Source organism: Crocodylus porosus, unplaced genomic scaffold (assembly GCF_001723895.1).
Source record: "Crocodylus porosus isolate Cpor-Errol unplaced genomic scaffold, CroPor_comp1, whole genome shotgun sequence".
Lineage (NCBI taxonomy): Eukaryota > Metazoa > Chordata > Crocodylia > Crocodylidae > Crocodylus > Crocodylus porosus.
Window position 1 is genome coordinate 35,342,980 of NW_017728949.1, and position 25,225 is coordinate 35,368,204.

The window sequence follows — 25,225 nt, forward strand, 5'->3', positions numbered from 1 at the left end:
TTATGGTTTTGATTTTACTAGCTCCACATTTATTTACTAGAGCATTAACATACAAACCACCTTCTTTGAAAGAAATGATGAAGACAAACTGTAGACTTAGATTTATTCTAATTTATGCTGATCATTAATGGCCTTTGAAGGATTATTAAGGTTGTAGGAAATTGGACTTCCGTACAGTTATTGCCAAACCTGAAGACAAGGAAAAATATAGATAAAGCTTTTAAACGGTCTTAATTTATACCATTTCTAACACTGTTTAGCCTACCAAATGACTCCCCAGCCACAACTATGTTGTGTCTGTTCATTTAAGAGCTTATATCTTCCTTTTCTTGTAGTGGACCAAATGACCTGGTTGGTCTCCTTTATTTCTGATTACTGCAGTCTTATGACTGGAAGGAAATAAGGAAAAGCGTTATACTAAGTGCCAGAATTGCACTTAATTTTATGTTTGCACTAGAAAATAAGAATTAAAAACCGGCAGGACTCTGAAATAATAATTGCAGGGTGGAAGTATGCTACTGCCTCAGAATCCCTTCAGGGATACACCATTCCAGTGGTTAATTTCCTGAAGTGATCTTTTCATTAAAAAATTTATTTTTTTGTGTGTGGAAAGATATGAATTAACAAGTACAGTTTGAGCAAATATTCCATAAACAGAGTAAACAAATTGTAATTAGTCATTTAACTCTTGATTGCTTTCAGGGAGCTGCGTAGCCTGGTGATTGAGATGGTCCTGTCTACAGATATGTCAGGTCATTTCCAGCAAATTAAAACAATGAGACACACTCTGCAGCAGACAGAGGGGTAGGTTATTTTCCATTATGTTCTTTATCTGTGAATACAAACTTGTTTTTAAATTAGTTCATGAACAAGAAAAGTCTTTAAGTAATTGCTTTTGTTCTGAGATAATCGGACCATGTCCTTGATTTGACAGGATAGACAAAGCCAAAGCCATGTCTTTGATTCTTCATGCAGCAGACATAAGCCATCCAGCAAAATCCTGGGAACTACACTACCGGTGGACAATGGCACTGATGGAAGAATTTTTTCGACAGGTGCCATTTTCAAAATTTGTTAATAAATTTAGTATTAAAAAACCTGTACTTGCACCACTGGATATTTTAGAATTCCACCAGCAAGAACATAGTTGAGCATGATAGAATAGAAGAGACAATCTATATCTTAGTTCCCTTGATGTTCGTACAGCTACTTATGTGAGTGAGTAAAGATGAGCAGGATGCTGTTCCATATCTGTTTCAGCTGATGCCAAGTTCAAAAGTGCTAGCTTTTTTTTCTTGGTATCATTATTATTTTGCTAACCTTATTTCATTCTTTAGATGGAGATTTGTATATGCTCTGAATTAAAAAAAAAGCATTAAGTGGGAGGGAAACTAAGATACAAGAAGTATTTGTGGTCAGAAGGCAGATGAATGTTGTATCCTTCTCATATCACATAAAAACTTTCCCTTTTTCATGTACCATGAATTAATCCTTTATGTACCCAATTTAGGAGTGGCAGAGATTTTTGTTCATACCCCATGAAGGCCTGATACAATGCCTGCTGAAGTCAATGGGAATATTTCCATTGATAATGTGGTCATATTTTACAATAAAACAAAACCAGGGACATGGCTCTGTAAAGGCATTTTTATGATTGTAAAATAGTTATCAAAAGATAAAATGCATAATTTTTTAAAACTGTGGATGCTGCTATTATTACTGCCATCTTGTGGCTAATAAGTAATGCAAATATTTCTCAGAGTGGATTTTTTTCCCTAGAAATAAATAATGAGTTTATAATGAAACACTGAACACTTTACAGCTTTAACAATACCTACACTCATCCCACCCTTCTATTTACTCTAATCATCATTCATCACACTGAGCACTACTTCTTTGTAAACATGAAATCAATTTTTGTCGCTACAAACTGTATTGCCTAACAAAACTTTTTATACATAAGGGGAAATGCAAAGTTCAAACAGTGAAATGAATAAAAGGATGTTTCAAATGTCCTGAAAGAATTATTTGAAATTCTTAAGCGCTCATGTGAAAAACTGGATATGGTGTGATAAAAAGAGTAGCCATTTTAGAAGTTTTCTATGAGTGACTGATTTTTTTTGTTTCCTATTGTATCAAAGATTTAGAAATTATTTGAAATGGAAGAAAGCAATTCTTTTTTGTTCATTGCAGTACTTAGTATCATCTTCATATAGACAATTAAAATGGCAGCATGACATCCATTCATAGGGATCTCTAGTGACATAGAAAATCGTGTTACTGTGAACATTTTAAGAAACCACATTTTTCTGTGTCCCAGGTTTTTCTACTACTTGATTCCACTTCGCAGTTTTGTTGTTCCCTGAATGAGAAAGTGCTATGGCACATAGTAGGAATATTCTATATGCTTCATGGGAAGATATTTACAATGAAATTACCTTGCCATTAATGACTTGATGTGATGAATAAAAGAGGATAGGAACCAATCCTATCATTCTATAGAGCACGGACATTTTATGTGAATCATCATCATTATTTTAAATTTAAAATACCCTCACCAAATGAAATAAAAGCTACTTCTGTTCTAGTCCAGGACATGTATGCAAAACCCCATCTTTGGGATGTAACTCCCCTCTCCCTGTGTATGGGCACTGTACAAATGTTTAAAATAATAATAATAAAAATAAAATCAGGCCTGGTAGCTAAAGGGAAAAGTAGCAATGTTATTAAAGATGAGAACAAGAGCCAAGTGATAAAAACATAATATAGATGCCATACAGTATCCCCAGTGAATACACATTTTTGAAAAACCAATTCTAAATAGAAAAAAAATAGATATTAGCTGCCTGGGCCATTAAATTGGCCATTTTCTTTGATACAGTTTGTGATTTTCATGCTGGATTAGTCATTTATTTAACTACAACTGTGGTCCAAGCAATAAATGAGTCAGTAAGTTAAACCATTATTCTGCTAGGCCATCTGCTCTTGAAGATTCATGCTCAGTTCCTAAAGGTGCTTAATGTTGATTTTGAAAAGTAAGATTTAGTACCTTATTGATTCTAGCACTTGCATTTGAAGTGAGAGGGATTAATAAGCATTTTCATCTAAGTAATGAACAAACCAAGTTTTGTGGAAATATTGAGCAGCAGATCATTAATTAAGTCAAGACTGGCAGCCTGGAGCCATCAGTGGGTATCTCTCATTGTAAATGGAAATGATGAGGTTTAGAACCCCAGGGGGAAAGGGGTTCATCTACCCAGATACATATTACTAATAGAGGTCAGAACAAACAGCCATAGAAACATTTTAGACATAAGGAAGCTGGATACATAGAGCCCATGGGAAAATGAGGCAATATGTTCAGTCAAGCAGCCATAGCATTAGCAATACATAGTTTGTACTGCCTTGTTTACTGAGTTCATAGGATCAGCTAATGCTTTGGCTGTATCTCATAAATATAGAAAAATATGGAACTTTGGCCAAACACCTTCATTTTAAATATATACAACAAGGACTGCTCAGTAAGGACAGCAACCAGGCTATGCATGAACAGTGCCTGTTAATGTTAGTAATGGATACTCTTTAAACATTCAAAGCTACGTTTTAGACAGGCATAGCCCGAGCAGTCCAGTCTTGCACTCTCTTTTCCCATAAAACTTCTATGTACTTCAGTGACAGTAAGAGAACTGCAAAATTGGACCAGAATGTTTAAATGAGCTCCGAAGTCTAGAAGTAGCTTGGAATCCCACTGAGTTTCTATTCACCTCTGGAATGCCATGATAATACCCATTTCATGGTAGTTTGGTGTACGGGCACTGATCTCAGTAAAAGACAGGAAGTTTAATAAAACTTAAATCCACTCTTTTTTGAACTGTTTGCCTGCATCCAGACGAGTGTGGCCCTGCAGTATGTGTGTCTGTGGTGCCACATACCACACATTCAGCTCTTCTCCATGCTGCAAGGGAGTAGTGTGGGGGGAGGGGGGGCATGCATATCTAGGGATAAAAGAAAAAAAAACTCACAAAAAAAAAGCAGAGTGGCAGCGCATGCAGGGGCAGCATGCAACACTCAAAACCAGAGCCTGGCCAGTCGGAGCCGCACTCCAGCTGCCGGCCAGGTTTTGAGTGGCAGGATCGTCATAGCTGCAGCCCCAGGAGGCCTCCAGGACCCCAGGCAAGGCTAGTGCTGACCCCAGCCTTCCCTACCCCATCTGGGGTAACCTGTCCTGTGCCAGAGGGTGTGTGGCAGAGTCGTTTCCCAGAGACAACTAGCAGTGGCACAAGGTGTCCTGCAGCTAGTTGTCCCTGGGAAAACAAACATCCATGCTTGTGTGGATGCGGCCTTTGAGTTTTAGCTGAGAATTTAGTACATATTGGCCATGTCTACACAGTCATTTAGTACCTGTATATACAAGTACTAAATGACGCAGTTGCACTAAGGAGCGGCTTTTTCATGATGCTGACTGCACGGTAGCTCATGACTACCACACTTCCTGCCACCCAACGTTACTGTGCAGTAGTCATGGGCTACAAGTGTCTCTTGTAACCACGGTCAGTGTTTTTAAATTCAACATACATCCAGGCTTCTTCATCCAAGCCTACATATTAAATGGAATAGATTTAATAAAACTAAAAGCGGTACAGAAAATGTCATCTTGAATGCATAATATCTGCTAATCAAGCTATCTTATAAATATGATGCTACCTTAGTACTTACCTAATTTTATGCAATATTTGTCAGTCCAAGAGGGTGATTTCCCTATAAAGCACGATTCATGTTAGGAGGACTAAGTATGATTAAGAAATGTCAGGGCCTCTTCTAAACTAAATATATCATCATATAATATCATATATCATATCAAATTTAAAATAAGTCCTATGCTTTCACAGCACTGCAGGAAAAACAGCAAAAGCACAGAGCTATTAGTAAGGATCTAAGAGTTTTTAATTTGAAGTTCTACCACTAGAAAATGAACATCAGCTGAGGCAGAAAATGTTATAAAAATGTTTTCAAACGAGCTAAAGTTTGAAATATGTAACAGTATTAATATCAGGAGGGAAGCCAAAGAACACTGTAAAAAGAGTATTCAGGCAAAGAAAATCTAAGCTATTTGCAGTTTAAAAATACCCACCAACCTATCTCAAATACTTCATTCAAGTCTTCATTATATATTGTATTAATTGGGAAATAATTCATAGTGCAATAGAGAGGTACTTGAAGACATATGTTTAAAAGAGCAGAATTATAGCTGAGAAGTACCGCTTTAGAAGTCTTGTTGTTATGGTTTAAATAATACTGATTTTTGGGAGGGATAATATAAGTAATAAGCTGCTCCTGGTGATATACCATGGAGGAGTTCTGGAAACATCTTAAATCATAAATCTGAAGCCAGATCAATTTCTTTAATATTAAAGCTAAAATAAAATTAAAACTATAATAAACTAAACTAAACTAAAATAACATAAAATCTGGAGTCTTAATAAAATCTCTAGTGCATTGGAAACTGTTTTTCATTAACTGGTTGAAATCAGTGGAGCTATACTAATAATGTTAGGTGCTTCTCATTCTCCTGGACCCAGGAGCAAATTGTGGGTGCCCTCTATGTTCATTTTTTTTGGAGAAACATGATGATGAAACCCTCCATTTCTTTTTCAAGAATAATCTAGGTGTACCTACCATCTCTGAGGTGTTTTAAAATATCTTTAAAGATATTTTTCTACACCTTTCTCATATCTGCTCCTTATTGCTTAGGGACAAATATTGTTCAGTAAGCATATCTCTATATATATTTAAGTCCATCTACATCTACAGTTAAAGTGAATCTACAAGCAAGCTACATCCTGCAATTCTAAGTTAGCAGCAAATTTCCAGACAAATATAGTCCTCATATTCTTAAATACAGTGCTATAAAAGGTAAAATATAAGGCTGGTTCTCTTTTCCCTTTCCAACTAGCTCCTTAGGGAAGTTGGGGTAGAATGAAATAACCCATCTATAGTCTTCCATACTGTTTAATCATGAAACAGCTGTCCTTTTAATACAAAAGTGCTGTGTACAGAAGATAATGATAAAAAACTGCTTTTATAGCTCTGCTCTGAGGATATAAACCTACAAACAGTTGTATCAGTATCCAAAGATAGGAACAAGAGCTGTTACAGTATAACTATTATATCTTCAGGTTTCTCTAGCAATACAAGTATAGCAAAATTGTTGTATCCAGAAGTAACAGCCATGTCACAACAACTCATGCATACTCTGAGCAGTACTTCCCTTCCCTTTTAAAGCAACTAAAAGGCAGATTAGTCCTTATCCCAGGGCTCGAATTCCAAGGGAGCTCAAAGTATAATTCAAACTCTGTCTTAACCTGAATGTATTTGCAAGGACTGTACAGTGATAGATACAGCATTTTCCCTTGTGAGAAGTCCAGATTCAGTTCTTTGCTTCAGCAGACTTCTGTGATGCTAGGGAGGTCATCCTGTGCACCCTAATTCCCTATCAGTAAAATGAAGATAATATCCCCCTAGCTTAAAAGACTTTTATGAGGTTACGTACTTAAAAGGATTGAGTCATTGAGATGCTACAATAATTATGAATCTGTGGGTGACAAAATTAGTTTGGTGTCATACCCAGGTCTTAGTACTAGAGCCCACACTGCTATGAGAGAGTGTCTTGCTACCTGCATCATCAGTGTCATTGTTAGAAGTTCAGATTTCAGGGACAAATTATATCCTTACATGTTTGCAAGTTTACTAAAGAGAGTTTAAGTATCAGAGATAATTGAGCAAAATTCAAAGGCATGCTTTTGCACAATAGTAACTGAAGGAATGATTTGGGCTTGGGATTTTTATTGCATGCATTTCTGAGTGCCCGGCACCATAGCATCTGGGTTTCCTGAATCCAATCTGTGAGGATGGCGACAAGCTTCTTATGAAACATGCTATTTATTTTTCTTCCTTGACAAATGGTAAAGCACAGTGGCAGATGCTTTGATTTTGACAAGAACTTTGCTTTCAGCAGATTCTTTTAGATTCAAATTATTGAAATTGTTAGACTGTTGACTTGTATTTCTTTCTGTCTCTCTCCCTCCCCGTGTCTCTCTTTTTTCTCAGAAAATGTAAAGACAAATGTTAGGGTGCTCTTACATTTTAAACCTGTGGAATATTATGCTGCCATAAAGTTAGTCCAGTTTCACAGCAGTCACAGGTTATGGCTTAATGCTGTCTCACACCTGCATAGCTGTGACTTACCACTAAAGGGCCTGGCAAGCAGGGGCATAGGCATGAGCCAGGACTCTACCCACTCCCCGTCCCCTCCCCCGCCCCCACTGAGTTTGGGTTGGGGTTGGCATTGGGGTTGGGAGAGGAGTGGGATAGGGCAACATGTAGCTCAGAGGTGGAGAAACCACCCAGGGCGGGGTGGTGATATGATTTCTTTTTTACATAGTTTTATTTTAGTTTAGGAAAATAAATGAATAAAGTAATTGGTTAGCTAAATTCTTGTACAGGCTTTTTTCCTTCACATGTATGTATGTGTGTGTGTGTGTGTGTGTGTGTGTGTGTGTGTGTGTGTGTATATGCTTATGCTATTAAACACTTCTGTTTCCAGGGAGACAAGGAGGCTGCTCTAGGGCTACCATTTTCCCCACTCTGTGACCGCAAGTCTACGTTGGTGGCTCAATCCCAAATAGGTAATAATCAGTGTCGTTTTCTTTTTTCTCATACCTTTAGATGCATGTAGAATGACCATGCACCATTATCACACTGGACACCTTGTATGTGGATACTAGCTCTGGATACTAGTATACACAAGTGTCCAGAGCTAGTATTTCTTTAGTCATTTGCTCACAGAAATCAAACACTATCATGGCAGTAATTTGTTGTTGTTAGAAGGGACATTAAGTTCTTTCAGCATATACAGCATCTGGGACAGTGTATTTAAGGCATTCAGTTTGGGTGCTAGAAGGGAGAACTCTTTGGCCTAACTATAGTAAATAGCTAATTCCCCACAGCCTTTTTATAATTTGATGAAGTGGTCCATGGAGAGGGTTCACTCGTTCATTGTCGCATAAGGATATGTTGACACTGCAGTATGATGGTCTGATTGTAGCTGATGTAGACCTACAGAACCTCAACTGAAACAACCTATTTTGGGTACCAATAACAATGTTAGCAGTATGGCCTTCCATTGTGAGCAATCACCAAAGGGCAGAGTAGGCCTGTGAAAGCAGTGCTGAAGTCTGTGCTGCCATAGTTGACTTCTAGCAGTACTAAGCTAGGTAACATAGAGCTACCTCAGGTAGGTCTACATGAGCTACAATCAGGCTGAACACTGTACAGATGCCCAGGTACCCAGTCTAGCAGGCAAACCCTTGTTTTCAAAATGCCCTTTGGATGCGATCCAAAGTCACTGAATTCAAACCCCAGCATTGGTGATGACATTCTGATTTTCAGAGATAAAATGCAGTCTCTACTCTCCCTCCTTCTCAGTTTTTACCACCTGTAAAACTGGGGAGAAAAATAATTACTTTAATTTTGCATGAGTTCAGTTACAATTGCAGACTGTAGAAGCCTGCTGAGTAACATGTCCTGGTAACTACAGTGCCTTGAAAAGTGTTTCACATGTGTGAACCTATGCCTACCAAATGATCTTGGAGAGAGACTGTGTTTTAAAGCATCTCTTCCTTAAACTGAACAATGTCCTCCAGTGTAATGTTGTAATTTAAAATGTCTTCCGTTCCATTTCTGTTCAGACTCAAACGATACTGTATTTGAGCTTATTATGCCTATTGAGCATGGAAAGCTAGTTTCTGGGTTAAAGTGCTGCTGTTCCCCTTCGTGTTGTGGTGCGTTAGGCACTGTATGTGGAGATCTTGAAACCCATTGCTGTCTCATGTTCTATCTATTTTTTTCGTGTTAAGTGCTCAGCAGAGGATAATACCTCATCCTCTAGCTATGCCATTTCCTACCTTGATGAGCACTTTAAATTGTAAAAGACATTGTTCAGCATTGACATAGAGCTGTGGGATGAATGCTGTCTCCCAGGGATATTACTTGTTCTCTTCATTGATATGACAGAAAACTCCTACACACTGTGAAGTAACACTTTACTTCCACAGAATCATAAACAGCAGGTTAGAATACAGCCGTCACTCCCATGAAGTTCTGCAAGGTAACAGCAACAATACAACTTCTTGCTTCTGGGCTTTGTTATAGCTTCCCTTCTATTCAATAATTAATTTTCAAAACAAAAGCTTATTGCAAAGTGCATTGCATACAGCAGGGAAAGGAATGAAAAGCTATAAATGCAAACAGTTAGGTATACATGTGTATCTCCAGCTTTGATGGGGATTTTGTTCTCCTCAAGCTCATGCTGTTACTTATCAATATTTCAGCACATGATAGAAAAATACTGCCAGTATATATCAACTGAACTGAACTTCACTTCAGGATGTGAAGCCAACATTATACAGAGAAGCCCAATGTATCACTGTATGACATTCTATTAGTTTTACAAATGAGTAGTTTTTGAAGTTGAACTATGTGGTTTGTGAACAAAGAATCTGACTTCTTAATATGGAAAACTCTTGTTATAATCCTAAGATTAGTTACTGGATTTTAAACGTGGGAAAATGTAGAATCTGAATTTATCACTTCCTGCTTTTCAGGTTTCATTGATTTCATAGTTGAACCAACATTTTCTCTTCTTACGGACTCAATGGAGAAAATTGTTATTCCTCTTATAGAGGAAGCTTCAAAATCCGAAACTTCTGCCTTTGGGGCACCCAGGTTTGAACAATTTAACATCCTTTTGCCTTGTGATTTTTTGGTTCAACTAACATCATCAGCCATATAACTGATTTCATGTCTGGTGTTTGAAACCAATAGCATATACCATCGTGCCATCTAGTGACAATATTTTAGAATTGCAGCTGCTTATTGGACATGAACACTGCATTTGGAAAGGGAAAAGTAGATAACAGAGTACCCATCTCTACAGATACGAAGTTGAATTACATACAGAAAAAATGGGTTTGCTGTTTTGCTTCCATGATGAAAAATACTAGGCCATTTGTACTTAATGCTGTGTATTAAGGTCTCTAATTCATGCAAACTGACTTTCTTTCTGTTTTATTTAAGTGAAAATATTAAAAGTTGTTCTTCTGTATTTGAGGAATCACTAGAAAAAAACAGTTCCAGAGGTAGTGGTAGTGGTTATTAATTTATTTTAAGCCATAGATGTTAATGGCCTCTTTTCCCCAAGGTTCTTAGGATTCCCCTTATTTATTTATATATTAGATTTATATATCACCCTTCCCAAAATAATATCAGGGCAGCTAACAATAAAAACCAAAATAACTGAGTTCTTGTAGAGGCAGATAGTATAACCAGGTTCAAAAAGGGTATTTGACAAACTGTTGAAGGTCAAATCCTTTAAGAGTCATTGTGCCTTTAAACCACAAAGAATAAGCAGCAGCAGCAGCCCACCACACCATGCTTTTAGTCAAATCCCCAAACTTCAGACCTGTCCAAATAGCCTGGCAGCACATACTAAAGATCAACAGATTTTGGTCATTATTATACAATGTATGCACTTCAGTAAAATTTGTTTTACTTCCATTCCAGTTCAGCAAAACAGGAAATGCATAATGAGCTTCCAGCAGGCCCATGTGGGATCATGAATTTCACACTTTTACATTTCATAAAATGTCTAAAAGTTTCAGTAGATGCTAGAGATCAGTTTAGACATGTGAATTTATTGTTTGATAATCAGATCTGGTTTTCCAGATGTGTCTGTTATTACAGTATTTTATTTTTAATGCATTGATTGTCTTTGAAAAGCCACATTCAGTGTAGTGATACAATGCAGTACTGTATACAGTATTGCAGTGCAGTAATTCCTTAGTAGTGTATTGGTTAGATTTTTTAGTAACAGATGATGTAGCTATAATTGTCTGCTTTCTGCAAATTAACATACTCTACATGTATTTCTATTGCTGTAGAGACACTGTTATTTATAGAAGTGCTCTTTCCATTTTGTGCAGCTGAGCTAGACTGAGACATCAGTGAAGCTACATACCACTTAACTGTTCACTCTTACTTTATTGGAGATTGAGCAGTTACAAGCCCCAATCCCACATGAACTTGATAGTTGCAAGAGAGGTGATTGGAGTGAACTAGCACTTTTCAAATAATTTTGAGTAAGGGATAAAGGACTAAGGCCTGAGGAAGGGATGGGGAGATTAGTCTGAACCAACTCTGCTACATTTATGCTAGTTGCTGGAAATCACTAATATCTGAGGCTGTATATATTATATTGCTGAAAAGCATTAGAATGCCAATACGTCTTCTCCATTCTATTATATTTAACATCTTTAGGGCAAAAGGAGTTCTAATTTGTGGTGTTGCAACAATATCTTTATAATATCTTCACTAAAATGTTAATTGTAACTATGCTTCCTTCTTGCAGGGGAAATAGAAGTCCATTTCTGTACATGCAAGAAATGACATTTTTCTTCTAAGTCTTTCTAAAGTAATTTAAAGTAGTACTACTCTTGATTGGGAAAACAGTATAATCTGGTAAATAAAACCTGGTGTGACCAGGGCCAGGATGAGGCTATGAAATAGACTTTCAAAATATACTTTTAGTGTTAACAGGATACTTCATTTTGAATATATCAAGTTGTCACCTAAATACGTATACAAATAGAGACAGTATGACCTGGTTCCTTATCCTAGTTGTTACTTATCTGCACAAAATGTCAGCTGGTGAATAATGCCATCTTTGTGTTTAATATTTCAACATATTTTGATATTTTTGTCTAACTTCAGTGGTTTTTATGAAGCTTCATAATTTTAGACAATATTTTGCCTTTGGATACATGCATAGAGCTCCTGTGAAGAGTTGGAATCAAGGACATACATCTGAGAGCATTATCTACTCTGTCAAATCTTACCTTTCTGGTATGGGTCAGTGATGGGCACGTATGTGCCCCAAAAGCACCACTCTGTTTCAAAGAGTTACAAAGAAAGCTACTACCACACTTGCTACATTATTTTTTTCTAGGTACTGAGCTATCAATTGTAAGCTGAATGGCTATATTTTTTTGTAATAATTCTCTGAGGTTGTGGCTATTTTTTGCACGCCCCCCCCCATAGGCAGCACCCAGGGCTGCTGACCCAGTTGCCTTCCTTTAATTATGCTAGTGGGTGACAAGGTATCATTGACTTAATAAGGAAGTGTCATGTTTCTACTATGCTTTCTTTGACAGAGGTCATTTTCCTTGTGAGTGATTTCCATTTAGGCTCTGAATGGATATACAGGAACCATTTGTATATGATTGTGACCTCCTATTCTGTTCATAATTTAGAATTTACTTTTTTTCTGCAGCCAGAATAGCTTGGGAGCAGTAAGCAATGCTGAAACACAAAGAAGACCTAGTGTGAAAAGTACTACAACTGATGGAGGGTCTTCCACAGAAAATTCTCTAGCAACTGTAGACCTAACAAGCTTTAAGGAGAACTTGGTACAGATCATTCAAGCAAACAAAGACAGGTGGAAAGAATTAGCAGCTCAAGGTATGTTAAGTCAAGCAGGAGTTCTTCCTCCTGTACCTACAGTACTTCCCTATTTGCAGTACTCTACAGCACAGAACCACTTCTGTATAAACAGGACATGTTCACTTCACCTTTTATCTCCTCAGTTGGTCTATAAAAATGCATGGTCTCATTTACATTTTATAATGTTGATTCTGGTGGTTTACTTTCATGACCCATGAGGCACAAAGAGATTTATGTGGGCAGGGGAGGAGAAGAAATGTCAGGCCCTACAGAGTAAGGAATTGTGATACTCAGCTGGCAAGCCCTTAAGTTTCATTGTTTAGAAAAGTATTTTCTAATATAATTTTGCATATTAAATTATAATATTCATTTTGATGGTTGCTTTGAATGCTAAATGTATGCCTCAAAGTATTCTATGCCTGCTTTAACAACACTAAACATGAACTGGAAAAATATTTATAAACTGCAATATAGGAAATATTCTAAATACCTTGGCGTACCTGTATACTTAGGATTTCACACTAAGCAAAATCATTTGAGTCTATGGGCCTATGCGTACAGATAGTTATGGAATACACTGGAAAGTTACTCTTATAACTTCACCTGTCAGCTGGAAACATAAGAAAGATAAGGGTTAGTAAATTCCTGCTAGGCAAGTTTTTTTGCAAGTCTTTTCTTGGATTGAGTTCTTCTCTAGCAAGTGGCATGGGATAACTGTTGCATGAGATGTGTATCTATACTGCCTTGTTATCCCAGGTTAAGTTAATTGTCCTTTGAATCATTACTCCCACATGGTAAGTCATGGTAAGTTAAAAATAAGCCCTTTGCATCTCCTGGTGCTATGCTGTACTGATAGCCTTTCTGCCCATTGTGGGATACCTATTAGATGGGATGCATGTCTGGAATTTCATGTCAAACTAAATATACCCTATGTTTCCTCTCTTTTCCTCTCATTATTATTTTGTCTTTTGTTAGGCAGAAACATTTTCAGATAGCTGTAAAGGAGCATGGAGGAAATGCTGCTAAGTACTGTGATTTGATATGCTGCTATACATATATCAAGCTGTGCAATTACCTGAGAACTAGGGTAATAGGGGCACCTGAGGAGAAGACAGCTGAAATCACATAGTCATTTGTATACTCTTTCTAGGCTTGCCTAGTTGGCACGGACTGGTGAGACAAGATGATGCTGAAGAGTAGGGAGGACCAGTACTGGTGGCAGCATTTCTACATGGCAAAAGCCTTAGAAATTTGTGTAGATCTCATCCTAGGGCTGCAGCATTGTCCCCGTATACAAGAGTTCCCCTCAGCATAGAAATGTAGGAGAGGATTTGTGTCTGGAAGCTTGCCAATCTCAGTTGTTAATCAACAGTTGACTTATATTTTGGTACGTCTTGTATGGCCTGTTGTTATGGCACTATCCATTGTTGCTATTAGAAAACTTCTCCTTACCCAGATTCAAAGGTTTGGTAATGTACCAGAAGTTATTAATGGATTTGCATAAGTGAATTGCACTGGGGACCACAGATGGGACCTGTGTACTCATTTGTTGTCCCCCATGACTCCCAACCAGGCCTGGAAGTTTATAACCATAATGAAGTATTTCTTCATAGTACCAGTATTAATGTGGGTAGTTGCAGGGTCCACAGTGCCAGGATCTTTAGTAACTCTGACCTATGTTCTGCAGTGAAAATTGAAATGTTTGGTTTGAGGACGACTATGAACAGTGATGGTGGAGTGTAATTACAGGAATTCTCCTGCAATTCTAAGAAACCTACCTTACTTACCTGACTGATTACACTTTTTACTGGAGACTTGTATTCAATTGGGGAAAAATTTAACTATACCTGGGCATCTTCAGATTAATGGTGGAATGTGAGTATGAAAGACTGAAGGGTAGATGCAAGCAGTGTCAAGGTGCAAAAACTGGAGGCAATTGAAAAATATTTATCTAGTAGGATGGCTATTTGCTATAGTCCATCTCAGTATGGTTGCATCAGAGCATGTGAGCTCTCCCATAAATCCAATTTTTATCCTTGACATCCTTACAATCCAACTGAGGCAGTTTTCTTTTGCTGTGACAATAATGCAGGCCCCTGGAGTGCCCGTTGTCCTTTCTTCTGCTGCCTAGTGGGCCTGAACACACTCTGCTCCCCAGAAAAGTGTAAAGTCCAGGAACTCAGCACAAAGTGATGTTAAACCTGGAGGCATGCCTGCAAAGTATTCAAAACTTTGAAATACCACAAGTTGGAATTTCAAAGAGCTGTACCTGCCTCGTGCACTAGCATTCAAACACAGAGGTGGCATCCAGTTAAGATGACTTCATAGCAGTAGAAGTCCCGCACAGATAAGCAGACATGGTGACCCAGCTAGCCAGCATAGGATAGCAGTAGGAGGACTGCCAGATACAGAACAACTTTTCTGGGACACAAATGCAACGAAACGAGTTTTAATAATATTTTACTCTGTTTCTATAATCATTTTGTTTTTTGTTATAAGTCACTCTGAGACTTCTATGAAGGGCAGCATACTAATCTAATAAATGATAGTAATAGCTACTTTATTGTAGGAACACTTTTTTCACATATCAGTAAAGTCCAAGGTGAGTTTATTGATGTAGATTGAAACACCGGTGGGTTCAAACAAACAATTTTTGTGGAAGTGCAAGACTCTTTATCCTGTAATTATCACATTAGCCAACACCATCTTTCAAGCATAGACAGGATGTTTGTGTTGAGTTATCCAAAGATTTTGACCTCTTAATTAGTTGCATTATCTAGTCTAAATCTTATGTGGACTGGAGAGTTCAGGAAGGAATTTAAATCAAATCAAATGTACTTGGCGATATAGTACATTCTATATGAAGTAGTATGCGTCAAAGCAGTAAGCCATGCCTTATGAGACCTACTCTTGTGACTGCATAGATAACTGTGACCACATTAAAAAGTCTCATAAATTACCAGAGGAGCGGTTAATTAAAACAAGAACATTGGCAAAGTCAAATGCTAAAGGCTAAGCAAACTTTTTGGAAAGGATGTGACTTCTTTTCCAGGGTATGATGAATCTTCTTCATGGTTTTTTGAGATTTTCCTCATTACTTCCAGTTTTCTGCCAAGTTGATGCTTATTATCACTGTCATTTCATATAATAATCTATATTTATTGTGTGTCATGGTATTCTTATTGACAAGTTATTACATCCTGTTTTGTGCAATCTCTCCTCCTTTTAGAGTGTTGAAATTTGCTTCTTTGCTTGTTTTCCTAAACTTATTTGGAATTAAAGTGCATTACAGACTTATACAAATTTTTAAATATATGTATGGGTAATTAATTTACCCTTCTATTAATCATTTTTCTTAATAAAATGAAGATGAATTTTACAAAAATCAATAAATATTTGGGATGCAGAGATTTTACACATGCTTATTTTTAATGTTTCAGGTTTATCTCATTCTCGCTGAAATTTCTCTGTGCAGAGCAATATCACAAAATGGATGAACCATTTAAGTGGGATTTTTATGGTACAAATATCTTGTAATGGCATGAATTTCACTATCCAAGAATTGTGAAGATTCCTTATAAGAATATATTATTGTTACAGTATTAAAATGATCCAACAAGGAAAACACTCTACCCATTAGTTGTTGTAACTAAAACTCTATGTCAGTATGGAAAATTTACTGTTTTCACAAGTCTGTGCTGCTTCCTAAACTAGAAACAGTGTAACTGCCTCCACACAGCTAGTGGGGCAGTCTAATTAGCATAGCTGATTGACAGTGCCAATTAGCCTGCCTGCACAAATATATGATTGTGGTTATGCTACTCCCGGTTTGCAAGGCAGCAGTACAGAGTGCCTGTGAACACTAAGGCCAGAGATAATAGGCTTACCTTACAGATAATGCTTATGAATGCTCTTTTTGTGAATGCTACTTTTTTTTTTTATTTAATTCACTTATACTTATGAGCGGATGTAAGTCAAAACCTCTAAACCTAATTCTCTAGTTCTGCTATTATGTGCTTGAATCTTTTGGAACTCAAAGTGGCAGTTACTATGTAGTGCCTCAGTCCTTAAGTCAGGCTCATGGGGAATTTTAATAATAAATATTATGAGCCGTTTCAGTTTAACTACTGTTATTCATTGTAAGTCCTCTTGAAAATGTCATCTCATAGAGCGCTTAGTCTGTTGAAAAGCGGACTGGGAATTCATTGTAGCGTTTGTCAGAAATCTAAAGGTCCCATGAGTCTCATACTGTGAATTGACATGAAACTCATGATTTTGTCAAAAAATGAATAAATTCTAAACGGCTAAACTCCAAGGGTTTAGCTGGCAAACATCATAGCTAAACGGCTAAACTCCAAGGGTATAGCTGGCAAACATCATAGCTCAGCCCCTGGCATGGATCTTCGAGAGCTCTTGGCGCTCTGGTGAAGTGCCCGATGATTGGAAGAGGGCCAATATCGTGCCTTTCTTCAAGAAAGGGAGGAAAGTAGATCAGGCAAACTACAGGCCCATCAGCCTGACCTCTATCCTGGGGAAGGTCTTGGAAAAGATTATCAAAGAGGCTATCCTTAACAGAATAGCTGAAGGCAATATCGTGAGGGATACCCAGCATGGGTTTGTTGCAGGTAGGTCTTGTTTGACCAATCTCATTTCCTTTTACTACCAGGTAACTTATCACAAGGGGGAAGAGATCGACGTTGTATATCTTGACTTTAAAAAAGCCTTTCGTCTAGTATCCCATGATCACCTCTTGGCTAAACTGGCTAACTGTGACCTCGACCTCACCACGATCCGCTGGCTGGGGTATTGGTTCCGCGGTAGGACCCAGAGGGTGGTGGTCGACAGGAGCCAATCGTCTTGTGACCAGTGGGATCCCTCAAGGCCCTGTCCTAGGGCCTATACTATTTAACATCTTCATCAATGATGTGGACATTGGTGTCAGAAGTGGACTGGCCAAGTTTGCCAACAACACCAAACTCTGGGGTAAAACATCCACGCCTGAGGACAGGAGTGTGATCCAGGTGGATCTTGACAGGCTCATGAAATGGGCAGACGAGAACCTGATGGTGTTCAACACCAAAAAAGGCAAGGTTCTCCACCTTGGGAGGAAAAACCTGCAGCATCCTTATAGGCTCGGCAGTGCTACGCTGGCTAGCACTACAGATGAAAGGGACTTGGGGGTCATGGTTGACCGCAATATGAACATGAGCCTTCAGTGTGATGCTGCAGCTAGTAAAGTGAGCAATACGCTGGCTTGCATCCGTAGATGTTTCTCAAGCAAATCCCAGGATGTCATTCTCCAATTTTACTCAGTCTTGGTGAGGCCGCAGCTGGAGTACTGCATCCAGTTTTGGGCTCCATAATTCAAAAAAGATGTGGAGAAGCTTGAGAGGGTGCAGAGAAGAGGTTAGGGAAACAGACCTTATGATGAGAGGCTGAAAGTCCTGGGGCCCTTCAGCCTGGAAAAACTCAGGTTCAGGGGTGATCTGGTAGACACCTATAAGTTTATCAGGGGTGCTTATCAGGATCTGGGGGAACGTCTGTTCACCAGAGCACCCCAAGGGATGACAAGATCGAAAGGTCACAAACTCCTCCGCGACTGATTCAGGCTGGACATAAGAAAGAACTTCTTCACTGTCTGAGCCCCCAAGGTTTGGAATAGACTGCTGCCACAGGTGGTTCAAGCACCCACTTTGGATGCTTATCTTGCTGGGAGCCATGTAAAAGGAAATACAAACTAGCAGCAAGGAGCTGCTGGGAACTGGGCAGCCTGTGTTTGAGATGTTTGGCTCTATACAGAGGCAAACCTAATTATTTTGACCATAAATATATGTGTTCTGGAGCTGTGTCATTTGTGGTGGCAGAAGGCTCTATTTTGTTGCTCCTCAGAAGAGAAAAAGGTGCTTAAAAGCCACTGATGAATGGTAAGATTAGCATTACACTGCAGACCCTTTGCAGAACTTCATATTTTATCTTCAAACCGTCAGAGCTGGAGACTTTTTTCTTCTTTAGGAAAGCTTAGAGTTTAATGCACAAGTTGAAGGCATCAAATAAAAGAGCCACCCAGATTCATTTGGTTCTCTCTTGACACTTCTGTTGTGTGTATGGGCTCTTATACTACCTTTAGCACTGCAGCATCTGGGTCACTTCCAATATTACATTAAGTGAGGTAACCAATATTTGTCTCATGTGATTTGTTCCTCTCTCACAATATTTCCTGCTAGTCATTGGGCACCTAAAGATCACAAGAATTGTTAATATTGCTGGCCAGTATTTTCATGCCTACTCATTTATGGGCAAATCAAGTCTTGCTGCAAAGAATGTGAGTGTGTTTGTTGATTTTGACTGAGCTGGATTTGGCCCATGCGAGCTGCCTGGATCCCAGAAGGGCAGATGTGTACAAAACAAACAAGCAAGCCAAAACCAGAAAGAAAAGGCCACCAACACAAAAGTAATTATTCCTGTTAAACCATGCATCAGTTTGATTGGACTTGGTTTGAAGCTGGAGTGAAAACTTATGGATTTTTTCACCCAAATCAATATTCCCCATGCTGCTGTGAAAGCTACCTGCATTTCTAGTACTTGTGGCATCATTTATATCTGTGTCTCTTGTGCTGATATCTCTTTTTCAGTTGTTTTCTATAAAGTTCTAAAGTTGCTGTGTGCTTGCAACTAAATTTGACCCTGGATCCTGACCATGTAGTGAGAAAGGAAATGCTGGTGCTGAATTGCCAGCAAGGATTGGGACTGTTGTTTTGCTAACATCTTTCTTAGCTGGATAATTTATTATAAACCACAAAAACTGACTGCATTAGAAAGGTTAAGTCTATTATCACAGCAGTCACTGGCAGCCAGGCCTGCTATTAGCAAGCTTCCCCTGTATGCTTCCTGTGCTGACTGTGACAAGTAGCACTTCTGCTGTTAAAAGGGCCATCAGTAATCATGTCTGTGGATGTTGTGCACACATGACACTGCTCCCAAATGTCAACTTTGTTTCATGGACTGGAAAATAATGCCTTTATTAAAAAAATAGTACATAAACAGCCTAAAAAATGTGACTAAGGCTTAACCTTGCTTCATCTTGGCCCTAAGATAACACATCATCACTCACACTACATCACTGACTGGGGTGCCACTCTCAGTTATATACCTAAGCATGGCAGATCAAGGGGCCAACTCATAATTGTTAGTGGTGTAGTCATGGGCTTGCATGGAGATCTGTCAGCAGGCAGGGCTGCTTATACAGCCCCACTGTGAAAATATAGTAACTATTTAGTATATCGATTCAAAGTAAACAGCTTGTACGAGGAACCAAGTGCTTTATCTTGCAAAGGCCCCATATTAGTAAGGAGAGTATTTACATACAACATACTTAGACAGCTGTTCAAGAGCTTCCTTAACAGAAGGCTCACTAAAAGAAATGACTCCATTTCACTAAAAAGGCCATGTCTTGTATAATTGATGGCACACGGGCTCAGTGCTCTATAGCCTAAGGGTCTTCAACCTTTCACCACTGGAGAATTAGTGGAATGTTTCTGAGGCCTTTAAGGGGTTGCAGTTAACAGGGAATTACCATAATGATCAAACATCTGGGATTCTAATTTGAAAGCCTTGATGTTTAATTAATATTCCAAAACCCTAATCACCATATAATCTGTCTTTCTTCACTTTGGCACAGTTCTAATAGAGACTGTTCCATCTTGTCCATATTTCAACAGATAGTAATGATGGCAGCTGATAATTGCAGTGGTGATACTTGCTAACAAATTGACAGTAAAGATGTTCAGATGTGTTTTATAGGCTGTTCCATTAGAGCAAATGATCTCTAAATTGATTTTAAGGCCTGAGAGTTATTGACCTATAGAGAAAGCAGGAAATAGCATCAATGTTGTGATGAAAGGTGAAAAAAACCACATAATTTCGGTCATGTACTGTTGTGATACTGAGAACAAAGAGAAATTGCAACACAAATATTTTCATATAAAAAACCCAATGACATTAGCATCTTTCTCTGTGTTTATTTTTTTCATGTTAGAATGTATTACAACTTTTGTTATCAAGATTCTCAGTGATGGAACCAGAGATATTCCACTAAAAATGCAGCTATTCAATAATATTTATACTTGGTACCTGCATTGAACTTTTCATCATAGATCAAAAGCAATTTTACAATAGTAAGGAAATATTATCCTCATTTTACAGATGGGGAAAGAAGAACAGAGAGGTTAAAAACTTAGTTCACATAGTGAGTGAGTGGAGACACTTGACAAAGAATTAGAGTCTGATTGCCAGTCCAGTGCCCTCTCTACTAGAATGTATTGCTGATCTACACTTTCAGTAAAAATTCTTTGAACTTGAATTCTAACCAAAGTATTTCAGGTAAATGCTAGTATAATTCTACTGAAATTGTAGAAGTGACTAATTCTCTATTTCTGATGCAGAAATACATAATATGAGGGGAGTCACAGTATATGCAGGAAAAGCCACTTAATGGCAAATCTCCTTCTTAACACCTTCTACAGCTGTTCTATATCAGATTGCCATAATTAACAGCTGTCAGTGATTCTCAGCAAGGGTGCCACAACACTATGGGGTTCCTTGAGATCATTTTAAGCATGCCACAGGGTACCGTTAGCACTGTTAGGTGGACAAACATGATTCACAAGATGAACCCTGAGCTTACAAATAGGAGTCTACAGTGTTAAAAACATTCTGATATGTTATTGTCTTTCTGAGTTCTTTGCAACAGAAAAATTGCTCTATTTTCCTATAGTAAAAGAAGTGAAAACTAAACATTGGCATTTTCCAAGGGGTGCCTTGAGACTAGCAAGGCATGCCTTGGCCCTAAAAATGTTGAGAACCACCGGTCTGAATTACACTGAGCGATGAACAGTGCAGGTGACAAAACTCAGCTATCATGCTGTCTTGAGAAGCAAAAAAATAAACAGTTTTCCTTCTAGGGACATTACGGGTCTAACAAAAATCCATTTTTCTACAGAAAACAGACACTTCTAATGAAAATTTCACATAGCTGAAAACTCAGTTTTATGTTGAAAAATTAATGGAACATTTTCAATGAACCCAAACCAATGATTCCCATCTATTACTGATGATTCTCTGGTTTTACTATCCCAGTTGCTTAATTATAAAGATTCTTTCTCAACATCTTTTTTGTTACCATGGGGGAGACCTGCCATGTATAGGACAGGATGGCTTTACAAGGACTGTAGCTTGCATGTCCCTGCCAGGGACAGCCAGGTGGGAGACTGCTGGTGGTTTGAGTGTTTCCTCCTGGTGGATTCTCTGAGAAATCAGGTAAGGGAGCTGCAGGAGTGGGTAGATAGGCTCAGAAGCATCTGTGATTATGACATCTTCATTGATTTGATACACAAACACACTTCCAGAACCATAGTTTTATAGTTTCATAGTAGGTAGGGTCGGAAGGGACCTAAGCAGATCGTCTAGTCCGACCCCCTGCCATGAGCAGGAAAGGATGCTGAGGTCAAATGACCTGAGCTAGGTGGCTGTCTAGCCTCTTTTTAAAGACCCCCAGGCTAGGGGCAAGCACCACTTCCCTTGGAAGTTGGTTCCAGCTCCTAGCCACCATGACAGTGAAGTAGTGCCTCCTGATGTCTAGCCTGAATCTGCTTTCAGTCAACTTATGGCCATTGTTCCTTGTTAACCCGGTAGTGCTTGGGGGAACAGGGACTCTCCCATTGCCCACTGGTCCCTCCTGGTAAGTTTATAGGTGGCCACCAGATTCCCTCTCAGCCTTCTTTTGTGGAGGCTGAACAGATTCAGGTCCTGCAGCCTCTCCTCTTAGAGCCTGCCCTGCTGCCCCCCGATCATGTGAGTGGCCCTCCTCTGGACCCTCTTGATGCTGTCCACATCCCCCCTGAAGTGCGGCACCCAGAACTAGATGCAGTACTCCAACTGCAGCCTGACCAATGTCGCATAGAGGGGGAGGATCACCTCCTTGGACCAGCTCATGATACATCTATGGATGCATGACAAAATGTGGTTAGCCTTCCTGACTGCGTTCCCACATTGGCGGCCCATGTTCATCTTGGAATCAATAGTGACTCCAAGATCCTTTTCTGCCTCTGTGCTGATGAGAAGGGAGTTCCCTAGCCTATAGGTATGCTGCTGGTTCTTTCTCCCCAGGGGCAACACCTTGAACTTGTCCATATTGAAACCCATCATCCTATTGTCATCTGCACACCTCTGTAACCTGTGGTGATCTAGTTGTAGCCTGTCTCTCCCTTCTAGTATGCTCACTTCTCCCCACAGCTTAGTGTCATCTATGAACTTGAACAAGGCGCTCATCCAAATCGCCGATGAAGATATTGAACAGTGCAGGCCCAAGGACTGAGCCCTGGGGAACCCCAACTACCCACATCTCTCCAGGTTGAAAATGACCCGTCCCCCTCCACTCTCGGGGTGCAGCCCTCCAGCCAATTTGTGACCCATCTGACTGTGTAGACGTCAACACTACAAGCGCCTAATTTTTTTAATGAGGATGGGGTGAAACAGTGTCGAAGGCCTTCCTAAAGTCCAGGAAGACTGTGTCCACAGTGACACCTGTGTCCAAGGCTTTTGTGACCTGATCATGGAAGAGGGACAACAAGAGTAGGCACTGGAAAACACAGAAGACACAGGTACTCTGGAAGGTGGAAGCTGGCAGCTTGGCACCTCTGGCAACACACAGCACTCCTCTTTCACTCCTTCAGCTGTCCAGCTGGAGAACAGATATGAAGCCCTGGCATCAGGTAAGAAGGAGCCCACTCCACTGTTAGGAGAGGCCAAGCCATGCACCCCTAGGGAGACTAGACCAAGACCACAGCTGCCAAGAGGAATCAATGAGTGATAGTAGTTGGTGTTTCCCTCCTGTGGGGCATGGATGCATTCATCTGCCAGCCTGATCTGTTGGCTCACAAGGTATTTAGCCTGCCAGGAGCCCACATCCAAGACATTATGGAAAAGTTAAGATTCATCTGGCCTTCTGATTACTAACCCATGCTGCTCATCCATGTGGATACTTATGGTATTGCCAGGAGCAACCTTGAGCAGATTGAAAGTGACTACATGGCTTTGGGCATAAAGGTAAAGGGAACAGGGGCCCAGGTGGTGTTCTTCTCCATCCTTCCCGTCAAGAGTATAGAGCCAGCTGGGAGCATTGAGGTCAACACATGGCTGCATAGATGGTGTCACCAGCAATGCTTTGGCTTCTTCAGCCATGGGGCTGTGTTCCAGGAAGATGAATTTACTGGGAAGACATGGGGTCTACCCAACAAAGAGATGGAATAGTATCTTTATTTACAGGCTTACTAACCTAGTGCGGAGGACTTTAAATGAGGTTTACTGGGGGATGGAAACAAAAGCCCAGAGGTAAAAAGAGCCTGGGAACCTGGTAAAAACTTACTAAGGGGAAGCAATAACAGAAAACTTTAGCAGTGTTCTCAGAGAGATGATAGGACTGTCAGCTATATACCTGTAATATTTATATACTAATGCAAGAAGTAAGGGGAATAAATAGGAAGTACTGGAGGTCCTACTGCAATCACAAAATTATGATGTAAATTGGATTATGGAGATGTGGTAGGATAATTCACATGCCTGAAGTACAATCATTGATACTCATTATGAAGTCATAGCTTGTTCAGGAAAGAAAGGCAGAGGGAAAAAGAAGGATGCATTTCCCTATATATATAACATGATATATATGTGTTCTGATGTATAATACAAAAAGGAAAGTGGCCCTACTGAAGCACTAGGGGGTTGTCATGGTGGGTATCTGCTACAGACTGCCAAACCAGGAAGACAAGATGGATAAGGCCTTCTTTAAGCATCTGACAGAAGCTACCAAATCCCAGGACTTGATTATAAGGAGGGACTCTAATTATCAGTACATCTGCTGGAAGGGAAACACAGCAGTGCACAAGAAGTCCAGCAAACTTCTGGAGTGTCCTTGGGGTAAATTTTTGATATAGATGGTAGAGACCAACAAGGGGGAAGCTTTGCTGACCTCATGAAGGAACATCTTGAGAAGCTGGATACCTTCAAGTCAGCCGGCCCTGACAATCTATACCCCAGGGTACTCAAGGAGCTGGTGAGCATCATAGCCCAGCCTCTGACACAGATCTTTGAAAACTCCTGGCACTCTGGTGTAGTGCCTGAAGACTGGAAGAAAGCCAATGTGGTGCCTATCTTCAAGAAAGGGAGGAAAGTGGATCCGGCTAACTATAGGCCCATCAGCCTGACTTCTATCCCGGTGAAGACCTTAGAAAAGTTTATTAAAGAGGCCATCCTTAATGGACTGGGCGACACCAACATCCTAAGGGATAGCCAGCACGGATTTGTTGCGGGTAAGTCTTGCTTGACCAATCTCATTTCCTTCTATGACCAGGTGACCTATCACCTGGACAAGGGAGAAGAGATTTATGTCATACATCTTGACTTCAGAAAAGCCTACGATCTGGTATCCCATGATCACCTCTTGGCGAAACTGGCCAGTTGTGGCCTTGGGTCCACCACGAACTGCTGGCTAGGAAATTGGCTCCGTGGTTGGACCCAGAGGGTAGTAATTGATGGCAGTCACTCATCATGGTGTCCTGTGACCAGTGGGGTCCCCCAAGGCTCTGTCCTTGGACCCATATTGTTCAACATCTTC

The 25,225-nt window shown here is 39.6% G+C and overlaps 1 protein-coding gene across 5 annotated transcripts in view; it reads left to right on the forward strand.

Annotated features, from left to right (window-relative positions):
- PDE1A (phosphodiesterase 1A) overlaps positions 1-25,225 on the forward strand; it is a 350,365-nt gene that overhangs the window by 278,721 nt on the left and 46,419 nt on the right. For all 5 annotated transcript variants that reach the window (XM_019554259.1, XM_019554260.1, XM_019554261.1 and 2 more), the window contains 5 exons: positions 703-804; positions 935-1,055; positions 7,604-7,685; positions 9,663-9,783; positions 12,386-12,573. In XM_019554259.1, the coding sequence (XP_019409804.1) occupies positions 703-804; positions 935-1,055; positions 7,604-7,685; positions 9,663-9,783; positions 12,386-12,573 (614 nt within the window). The remainder of the gene's footprint in view (positions 1-702; positions 805-934; positions 1,056-7,603; positions 7,686-9,662; positions 9,784-12,385; positions 12,574-25,225) is intronic.